The sequence below is a fragment of the Theropithecus gelada genome, chromosome 2 (genome assembly GCF_003255815.1).
Source record: "Theropithecus gelada isolate Dixy chromosome 2, Tgel_1.0, whole genome shotgun sequence".
NCBI classification, from domain to species: Eukaryota; Metazoa; Chordata; class Mammalia; order Primates; family Cercopithecidae; genus Theropithecus; species Theropithecus gelada.
Window position 1 is genome coordinate 46,974,950 of NC_037669.1, and position 10,933 is coordinate 46,985,882.

Consider the following 10,933-nt stretch of genomic DNA (forward strand, 5'->3'; position numbering starts at 1 on the left):
CTCCACATCACATGCCATGTGGATCCTCAGGATAACGAATCCCAGCAGAGTTCCACATTAGATGACCTGTGGATACTCAGGACGATGGATCCCGAGGGAGATCCATGTTAGATGACCTCTGATCCTCAGGACAGATTGTGAGGGAACGCCACATCCCATGATGTGTGGATCCGCAGGATGACAGATCTCAGGGGAGTTCCACGATAGATGACTTCTGGATACCTAGGATGACAGTTCCCAGGGGAGCTCCATATTTGATGACCTCTCATCTTCAGGATGATGGATCCTGGGGGAGCTCCATGTTAGGTGACCTGTGGATCCTCAGGACAATGGATCCCGGGGGAGCTCCATGCTAAATGACCTGAGTATCCTCTGGACGATGGATCCCAGGGGAGCTTCACATTAGATGACCTGTGGATCCTCAGGACAATGGATTGCAGGAGAGCTCCATTTTTGATGACCTGTGGATCCTCAGGATGATGGATCCTGGGAGAGCTCTATGTTAGATGGCCTGCAAATCCTCAGGATGATGGATCCTGGGAGAGCTCCATGTTAGATGACCTGTGGATCCTCAGGACAACGGATCCCGTAAGAGATTCACATTACATGACCTGTGGATCCTCAGGGCAATGGATCCCAGGAGAACTCCATGTTACATGACCTCTGATCCCCAGGATGATGGATCCCTGGGGAGCTCCACGTTAGATGACCTGTGGATCCACAGGAGAGCTCCCTGGGTGACTGCTCTGTCACATTCTCCATCTCTCTCTTGCCCAAATATCTAGTTTTTTATTCCTCAGTCCTATCTATTCTGTGATTCAAATCATCAACATAACTTTGGATTCCAACAACCTTGTTTTTCATCCCAAGTATCTTTAATTGGCTTTTAATATAAGCACACTAAAAGGACTTAGGGAGCTGCTGGTTTATTTGAATAAGCATTGAGGAATTCCATGCATCTGTATCTTTGACAGAACATACAAAGCAGAGGCAAGAGGGACATTGGAAGCAGATGGACTACTGTCAGGATCCTGGGAGGAGGACTTGGAGGCGCATGACAACACAAAGTAAGGGCCCTGGCTGGGATGGGCAGGGATGAGTGGAGCAGAAATGGGGCTAGAGTTTGGGGATGGGAGAAAGTCCAGGTGGAAGAAAGGGAGGCTGGCAGCAATATGGGTGACAGAGGTTAGTGTGCAATGTGGGCAAGGAACACTGGGACCCCGTGCACGTAGGTGCCACTGGAGGTCTGCATGATGTGCAAAAAAGCTGAGCCACCCAGAGGCCTGAACCCGATATAGGGATAGAGGGCCAACATGGGCTGCCTGGCCACAGCCACAGGCCCAGGAGCAGGAGGTGGCTCCTGAAACCCCACCTCAGGCTGGGCTGCATGGGGACCGGGGCCTTCCTGCACAATTCCGGGCATAGGAGCTGCTTCAGTAAAAGAGAAGGCTAGGTTCTGCCCGGCTTCCGGTTCCCCCTGGTGGCCTGGCTCTCCATGGTAGTTCAGATGGATGTACACGTCTGGCCCCTCTCTCTGGCCGGGGACCCTGTGGAGCATGGCCCCACTGCCACGGGCTCGACCTGCCCGCCAGCTTCCTCCCCTGCGCCGGCCTCTTCCTGCAGGAGGAGCCAGCTCTGCGCGAGCTGGGGGCTCCCATCTCATGGGTTTCACGTAAGCAGTGGGTTTTACAGGTTGGACTGGCTCTACAGGGTCTTCATGGTCCACACTAGAGCAGCCTGGCTCTGTAGGAGGCCCACCTGAAGCTAAAAGAGAAGCAGAGTGTGAGGAGATGGAGTAGGGGCCACCCAGGAAGCCTTCAGGAAGGGAGACAAAGAGAGGGGTTCAGGGAGGGCCCAGGGGAACCCAGGCAAACAGAGTGAAGGTCAGGAGATGCCTGCAGGGTGAGCCCTCAGGAGCACTGTCTGTCCAAGGGCCTAGCCTGGGCTCAGCACTTTCCATGAGCCTCTCAAGTCCTTGCAATGATCTTGTCAGTCAGATATTATGATCGCCATTTTACTAATAAGTAAATGAGTCTACAGTTCCCTGCAGAGGCTGAGTTTGAATAAAAATGACACATTGCCTGCCCTTGCTGTGCTTAAACCTCAGTAGGAGAGACAAACAGAACACCTAAAAATGAATGATGCTAATGAGTGACCAGCTGGGAGGTGAAGGGTATCATAAGGGAGGTGGCTCCAGATCCAGAATGCTGGAGTTGTATTCCCAGGCAGCTTCACTTACCTGGGCATCAGTGCCCCTTTTCATAAATTGGTATAATAACATGCCAACCCCTGGGTCCTTAAAAGAACTGAGTTACTAGAAGAGAAATGTTTAGATTAGTGTCTGGTTCAAGTAAGCTTCTTAACATGTATTGGGAAGGAGATGATCAGAAAGTCTTATTGGAGAAGTTAACATAAGCTGGGGATATCAAGGATGATGGGTGGGATTTAGAAAGGCAGAGGTGAGAGAGGATTAGTGGGGATAGCAGAGAGGGATAGGATTCCAGGTGACAGGGGGGCCGGGGGTAGTTGTATGGCTTCCAGGAGGAAAGAAGCCTAGGGTAGCTATAAGCTAGCTTGGTAGGGAGGGGAGGTGTTCACACAGATACATGATTGAGCAATGGAACAGAACAGGAAGTCCAAAACTAGACAAATGTCTACAGAAATTTTATCAATGACAGAGCAGGCTTTGAAGATCATCTGAATATTCCTCCTAGGGAAACCTGTGTAGCCTAAGAAAAAGTCCCAAGAAACTGGCATCTAGGGTTGCCCAGTTACATAGCCCAACCATATATATTCTGTGGAATGCAATCAACAAGCCCCATCCACAGGCTTGGGGCTCCCAACAGCTTCTTCTGGGTCCCATTTTTAAACCATAAGCAGCAATCAGAGATCGCCAAACATCAGAGGAAAGGCTCTAACACAAGAGATAGAACAATAACACAAAAAAAGCCAACTTGGAGGAAACAGTTTATGCCACAGATGAGACTTTCCAAAAACATCTATAATTAATATCCCCAGAGAGATAGAAGGAATTTTGCCCATGAATCAATTATAGGGTACTTTTGAAAAGGAATATTCAGAAAAACTACAGCTTTTTGAAATTAAAATTGTGAGAGCAGAAATAAAAATCTCCATGGAAATTCTGGAGGATAGTGTTGAGAAGATCTCCCAGAAAAGAGAGCTTAAATCCAAAATGATGGAAAGGAAGGAAGATAAAATAAAAGAAAATTAGAAGTGTATTGTTACTGAGACACATCCCCGTAAAATTCCAGAGTAGTGGTGACAACGAAAGATTCTAAAATCTTCCAGAGAGGGAGAAAGAGAAAGGGAGGAAAGGCAATATGGAAAGGGTCAAGATTCAACATGTCTCAAAAATCAGACAGCTCAAAAGCAGCAATTAAATCTAGAAGATAATAGAAAATGTCTTCAAAATTTTTGAATGAAATGGATTTCCCACCCAAAATTTGATATCCAACCAAAGTATCCCTTAGGAATTAGAACGAAGATGTTTGCAGACAAGCAAGATCTTAAATAATTCCCCTTCAAGGCATGCTTTACTGTAATGTGTCTATCAAACTAGACAAGATTAAAAGATTTAGGACAGTGTATGAAGGGAAATGTTTTCAAGAGTAATTTGGCAATGGCCATCAAATTCCAATACCTCCAGAAAAGAACAAGGTGAGAGTACTGGTTTATCATACACAAATCGAGATATAGTGTGAGAATTCACTCTTCCGAAGAGAAAAAGTAAAATAAGAAAGAAAAAGACACCAGACATAGGAAATTGGATAAAATTCAAAAGAGGAAAAGGAATTTCCCAGATGATACAGAAGGGAGATCCTGGAGTGGCAGCTGGGAGCTGACTCGGAGCAGCCAGTCCCCGTTGGAGCAGGCTATGAGAAAGTGAAACTGAGAGAATGCTTGATTGGGTTTGAATTTAAGCAACTGGGGAAGAATTGGGGAATGGACTCGTGATAAGTGAACACATAACAACCGAGGAGAAGTATTAAGTCCTGGAAAACTCAAGTTATGCAAGAGGTGCAAAATAATCCTAGTGTCCTCCTGGCTCCTGGGCAGTGGGGGAGGAGCACAGGGTGTGTGCCCTGGGATGGGTGTGGCTGGGTGAGTGGTGGTGGTGGTGGGAATGTGTGAACTACAGCTAAATACTCCACTAGTCTAGCGGGAAGACCATAAATAAAGTCTAAACGGAAAAAGAAATAGCAGTAGGCTACGCATGTTATTTAAAGAATGAGAGGAAATGCTAGAAGTAATGGCTACCCAGATGGAGGTGGTGGTCCCAAAGGTGCGGGAGACTGAGAAGGAGCAGGGGCTGCTGCATTTCATAACATGTCACATTTGCATATCTAAGTTCTATAAGTCGATACCAAAAGTAAAGTAAAAATCTGGAAAAAATTAAAGAGAATGGTGGATGTTTGACGGTACCTTGATTAGGGGCCATGGAGCGAAGTCGTTTCGAACGCCTTGGTTCCTCCATGAGGAATCTGCGGGAGGGAGTGGGGAGGAAAATGGGTCAGTCAGGGTGTTAAACCACAGCCTAATTTCTCAAGCCTCACGCAGCGATGTGGACCCTACCTCACCCCCTCCTCCAGGGCCACCGCCGCTCGCGTACTTCAGAGCATTTGCACAGAGCCGGCGGGGCGCAGTCAAGGGGATCCTGTGAAGAAGGTGGGAGTTGGGGTGGGGGGAGACTTCCACACTGTAAGGGATTTCCAAGGGGGAGCCAGTAGCAAGCAGGGACTGGCCTAGAGGCGGCTTGATTAACTTATCCCAGTTTCTTCAGGCAAAGCTTGTACTGGGGAGACTTAGGCCTCCTGGAGGAATGATCCCTCCTTAGCGGAAGAGAGAAAGAAGATGGAGGATGGGGAACAGAGTTGTGAAGAAGGTAGTGGTGACAAGGGATGTGGCCTCGGCCTTCTAGAGCACTGAGGATTCTGTTCCCACCTGTACCCACGCAAACTCTACCCACCCCTCAGGGACACCCAGACACACACCTGATCTCCGTGCAGCTGGCTCTCTTCTATGAGGAGAGGCCCGAGGAGCTGGAGGTGTCCACAGGATCACGGCTGTGGCTCCGATGTCGCCCTCAAATGCGCCCCCTATCAGGCAGGCAGGAGGGAGCACCCAGCGGTCCTAGCTCAGAGCCCGGCAGAAAGCTGACTGACTGCTCACAGCCTCGCGCGCTCCCTCTTAAAAGGCGGTGAGGCCGTCACGTGATGGGAGAGGTCAGGGGCGGGGCCAGCTGGGGCGGGCCTGACTGGGCTTGGAAGGTCATTGGGCCAGTCCTTTGCCTGTCAAATGGGGCCCACCCTGAAGCCCCTGTTCATACATATCAGTGGTTGGTTGATCAATCTAATCGTTGAGAAAAAAAAATTCATAATTACAAGTAAGTGCCAGCAAAAGGGAGGTGTGGTGCCGCGAGAGTAGCAAATAGGAAGATTTGATTTGATTAGATCTGAGCGTGGGGAAGGAAAGCATTGGTAGGGGGAAAGTTTGGAATTTGGAATTTGAAATTAGTCGACGTGAACCGGGCTGGGAAGGGCAGGGAGGGAGGCAGGGGAGTGAAGAACGGGCACTGAGGCCCAGACTGGAAGGGAGGCCAGCCCATTCCGCGAATGGAGGGGGAGACCAGGCCCAGGTCCCGGGTGTGCGAGGTGGGGGCGGGGACCGCAGGAGCTGGTCTTGTTCCGGGAAACCACGGAATGGTGTCCTGAGTGGGTGAACATTTGAAAAACGGTCAGACTAGCTGTGAAGGAGAGAACTCAGGGTGCCCAGGTTAACTCCTAGAGGCAAGGAGGCTACACAGCACTAGGGGCTGGGCGCAGGATTGTGTTAGGCTAAGACTGTGGGCATCAGAGGCAAAGAACGTTCCCCGGGAGGGAGATAAATCTGCAAGGGAAAGTGAGCCGTGTAGACAGCCCTTGGAGGGAAGGAGCCTGCAGCCTTGGCCTCCCGTTCCTTCAGACAGAGGTGGACCAGGAACCTGCGCTGAGTGGAAGATGGAGAGGTTGGCTTCTGCAAGTTGGGTTGAAGAAGCTTTTGAGGCACCACGTGAGGATGTCAAGTGGCCTTTTGTAAAAAGGGTCTGGAACTCAGAGAGATGGCGATGGGGCTGGAGGTACGTGTTAAGACACACCTCGTGCGTTTACCACTGTGGGTACACACACGGACACACGGGAGGAGGAAGAGAGCAGGAAACACCAGCACAGAGGAAGGCGCCTGCAGTGGTTTGGTTGGTTGGTTGGTTTGCTTGTTGGTTTCTTAAAGATCCGGAGTCTCCCTCTGTCGCCCAGGCTGAAGTGCAGTGGTGCGATCTCAGTTCACTGCAACCTCCACCTCCCGGGTTGAACCAATTCTCCTGTCTCAGCCTCCCGAGTAGCTGGGACCATGGGTTCACACCACCACACCCGCCTAATTTTTGTTCTTTTTGTAGAGATGGGGTTCGCCATGTGCCCAGGCTGGTCTTGAACTCCTAAGCTCAAGCGATATTTCCACCTCAGCCTCCCCAGTAGCTGGGACCACAGGCTAACGCCACCAGTCCTGCTAATTGGGTGTTGTTGTTGTCGAGACAAAGTTTCGCTGTGTTGCCTGGGCTAATCTCAAACTCCTGGCCTAAAGCAATCCTCCCGCCTAGTCCTCCTAAGTGACTGGGATTACGGGCATAAGCTGCCACACCCTGCTCTGATAATGTTGTTTTAAAAATTCTGGCCAAGCACGGTGTCTCATGCCTGTAATCCCAGAACTTTGGGAGATGGAGGTGAGAGAATTACTTGAGTTCAGGAGTTTCAGACCAGCCTGGGCAACATAGCAAGGCCCCATCTCTACCAAAGCAAACAAAAAACCTAAAAAAAAAATTACCTGTGTGTGGTGGCACCCACCTGTGGTCCATCCACTGTGTAAGCTGAGGTGGGAGGATTACTTGAACCAGGGAGGTCAAGGCTGCAGTGAGCCAAGATGGCACAACTACATTCTAGCCTGGGACACAGAGTCAGACCCTGTCTCAAAAAAAAAAAAAAAATATATATATATATAGTGTATAAGCAATGCCTTTCCAGTTAGGCTCTCCATTTTTTTGTTGTTGTTGCTTTTGTTTTTTAAAAAAATCAACTTCATTGAGGTACAATTTACACACAGTAAAATGCATCCATTTGAAGTACCCAATTTGATGATTTTGATAAACTTGTAGACTTGGGTAACCACCTCCACAACTAAGATAGAGAATAATTTCATCACTGGGTCAGCTCCTTTGTGTCCCTTTGCAGTCAGGCCACTTTCCCCATCCTTGCCCCAGCAACCACTGATCTGCTTTTTATCTCTACAGATTATTTTTGGGTGTTCTAGGATTTCACATAAGTGGAAGCATACAATACACCCCCTTTTCTGCCGGGTTTCTCTTGCTTGACATAATGTTGTTGAGGTCCATCTGTGTTGTAGAATGCATAAGTCATTCATTCCTTTTCATCGCTGGGTGGTCTCTCATTGCATGAATAGACCACAGTTTGTTTATCCAGTCACTACTAGCTGATGGACGTTGATTGGGTTGTTTCCAGTTTGGGACTATAATGAATAAAACTGCTAAGAACACTTATGTACAAGACTTTGGATAGACATATGCTTTGATTTTACTTGGGTAAATATCTACAAGTGAGATTTCTGGGTCAAATAATCAAGTGGGGTTTTTTTAGATTTATAAAAAATTATCAGATTGTTTCCCTATTGGTTGTGGGATTTTACATTCCTTCCCGAAGTGTGTGAGGTTTTAGGCACTCCCACATACCTGTCAACACTTGATGTTACTGATCCTTTTCCTTTAAGCCACTCTAGTGTCTGTGGAGTGGTGTCTCATAGTGGTTTCAACTTGCATTCCCTTGATGACTAATGATATGCTTAATGGATTCTTAAAACTAAGTGTTTTTATTTTAGAATAGTTTTAGACTCACAGAAAAGTTGGAAAAAACACAGAGAGTTCTCATACAACCCACACAAAATTTACCATTCCTAGCATCTCACATTAGCATGGTATATTTGTCATAATTAATTAGTATGGAAATAACAATTATTGATACATTAACCAATACTGATACATCATTATTAACTAAAGTCTATGCTTGATCTATTCTCAGTTTTGACCTAACATACCTTTTCTGTCTCAGAACCCCATCCAGGGTACCACATTATAATTAGTCATATCTCCTCTTGGGTGCGAGGGTTTCTCAGGCTTGCCTTGTTTTTGATGACCTTGACACTTTGATTACTGGTCAGATATACTGTAAGATGTCCTCTCCTGAAATTCATCTGATGTGTTCCTCATGATCCTACTGGAATGGTGTGTTTTTGTAAGGAAGATTGCCGACGGAAAGAGCTATTCCCATCCCATCCTATCTAGGGTGCACACTATCAACATGGCTTATCACAGATGGTATTCGTCCTGGTCACCTGGCTGGGGCAGTGTTGGTAGGTTTCTCCACCATAAAGTAATTTTCCCCTCTTTTTCTCTGCTGCATTTTTTGGAAGTCACTATCTGTAGCCTACACTTTAAAAAAGGGAAAATATGCTTATCTCATTCCAGGAGAATGGCTGTCTCAATTATTTGGAGTTCTCCTGTGTGGGGGATTTGTCTACCCTTCCCCGTGTATTTATTTATCTAATCATTTATTTATATCAGTATGGACTCATGGATATCTGTTGTGTACTTTGGATTATAATCCAATTCTTCATGGGATTAATTATTTAATAATTTAGCTAATTATTTTGTTAAATATTTTCATTACATGTTTAATTATTAATTATTTAGTTAATTATTTTGTCACTCAAAGTTTCCAGCCTTGGCCATTGGGAGCTCCTTCAGTTGGTTGCTGGGTCCTTTTGTCACACCCTGATATGGTTTGGCTATGTTCCCACTTAAATCTCATCTTGAATTATAGCTCCCATAATTCCCACGTGTTGTGTGAGGGACCTGGTGGGAGATAATTGAATCATGGGGGCTGTTTCTCCCATATTGTTCTCATGGTAGTGAATAAATCTCATGAGATCTGATGATTTTATAAGGGGTTTCCCCTTTCCCTTGGTTTTCATTCTCTCTTGTCTGCCTCCATATAAGATGTGCCTTTTGCCTTCTGCCATGATTGTGAGGCCTCCCCAGCCACATGGAACTGAGAGTCCATTAAACCTCTTTTTCTTTATAAATTATTCAGTCTCAGGTATGTCTTTATCAACGGTGTGAGAACTGACTAATACATGCCCCATCACTGTGGCTTTTGGTTTGATTTGGAGCCCCTCCTTGCTCCCTGGCACCACAGGATGTTCTGTGCTCATTTGCATATTCTTATCCTTATTGGGCTTTCATATTCTCACTGACCACAGCCATAGATACTTTTGTGAAGTTTCTGTTCAAAACTTTTACCCTTTTTATTGAGTTGACTTTCTATTCTTGAGTAGTAAGAGTTCTTTGTGTGTTATGGATACAGGTCTTTGATGAATATACGTATTGAGTGTGAATGTATTCTCCCATTCTGTGGCTTGCCTTTTCATTTTCTTAACAGTGTCCTTGAAAGAACAGATTTTAATTTTAATGAGGGCCAGTGTCTCAGGTTGGGATTCCCAGGAAGCCAACTCTGAGATGGAAATTAGAGTGCAGAAGGTGTATGAGGTGTGCCTTTTAGGGATGTTGGAGGGAAAGAGGCAGGACCACTCAGCCTCAATACTGTGCTTCGGTAGACCCTCTGGGATATTCTGGTGGTAAGGTGACCTTCTAAAGCTGTTCTGAGTTGGGGCAATAGGGCCAGGCCTTGATGTCCCCATTGAATGTCGCCGGATGCAAGCTGCCTGGAGGATGAGTGTACCCATGGGTAAGGGTCAAGGGAGTTCCTTCAGCCAAGGCAGTCCCTTAGGGTCCATCTGCAAGGGCTGAGGGCTGTCTGCTGATGGCAATTCTCACAGCTGAGGTCACAAATACTTAATTTCTGAAGAAGGGTCTAGTGACAAATCACAGTGCCCATTGCAAAAAATGCATCAATGTTTTATTGTACAATTCATGATTTTTGTGTCCCATCTAAAGAATCTTTGCCTACTGCAAAGTCATATAGAGTTTTCCTATATTTTCTTCTAGAAGTTTTATAGTTTTAGCTTTCACCTTTAGGTTAACAACCATTTTTGTTAATTTTTGTGTAGAGTGTGAAGTAAGGGTTGAGATTTATATTTTTAATTATGGGCATCCAGTTTGTTCCAACACCATTTGTTAAAATCAATGCTGTTTTTTTTTCTTTCTTGGAATTGGATGAAATGTTTTAAATTTTATATGGAGAATTAAACGTCAGAGGAAAAAAGCTGTAAAAAGGAACAATAGTAAGTTGAGCCTTTCCCAGCTATCAAAATAGTATGGTATTGGCAAAGGAACAGGTGAATTAGTTGATGAGAATAGGTCAGAATCATATAACAGCTAATAATAATAGCTAACATCTATTGGACACTACCATGTGCCAGGCATTGTTCCCAGTCCTTTTTACATATTCATGCATTCAATCCTCCCAACAACTTTAGTGTGTAGGTAATACTGTTATTCTCATTTACAAAGGAAGCAACGGGGGCATTGGGTGATTGAGTGGCTTATCCACGGTCACCCAGCTACTGTGGGGCAGAACCAGGATTTTACCCTGACTCTTATTCAAGAGTTCCAAGTCTTAACCTATGTGTTATATTGCTGCTGTCCACAAGGGAAGTCAGTATCAGACCAAGACTATATTCTGATTCAGTGACAAAACATGTATACTAGTTTCCTATTGCTGCTGTAACAAATTGCTACCAACTTAGTGACTTAACACAAATTTATTATTTTACAGCACGGGAGGTCAGAAGTCCAAAATATGTCTTACAAAGCTAAAATCAAGGTATCAGTGAGGCTGAGTTTCCTCTGGAG

General features: G+C 45.9%; 1 protein-coding gene across 1 annotated transcript; it reads right to left on the minus strand.

The window, feature by feature from the left end:
* Positions 1-596: 596 nt before the first annotated feature.
* On the minus strand, positions 597-5,211 carry LOC112619697 (proline-rich protein 20A-like). The gene is made up of 3 exons (XM_025377811.1): positions 5,013-5,211; positions 4,444-4,502; positions 597-1,764 (listed from the first exon to the last, which is right to left on the minus strand). Exons 2-3 carry the CDS (start codon positions 4,493-4,495, stop codon positions 1,187-1,189), a joined length of 630 nt encoding a protein of 209 aa, XP_025233596.1. The 5' UTR covers positions 4,496-4,502; positions 5,013-5,211; the 3' UTR covers positions 597-1,186.
* Positions 5,212-10,933: the final 5,722 nt, after the last annotated feature.

Excerpts from the sequence above, each read along its gene's own strand:
- LOC112619697 (XM_025377811.1), bottom strand. The coding sequence starts at position 4,495 with ATGGAGGAACCAAGGCGTTCGAAACGACTTCGCTCCATGGCCCCTAAT. Across the intron at positions 1,765-4,443 it reads CTCCATGGCCCCTAATCAAG|CTTCAGGTGGGCCTCCTACA; the intron begins GTACCGTCAAAC and ends CTTCTCTTTTAG.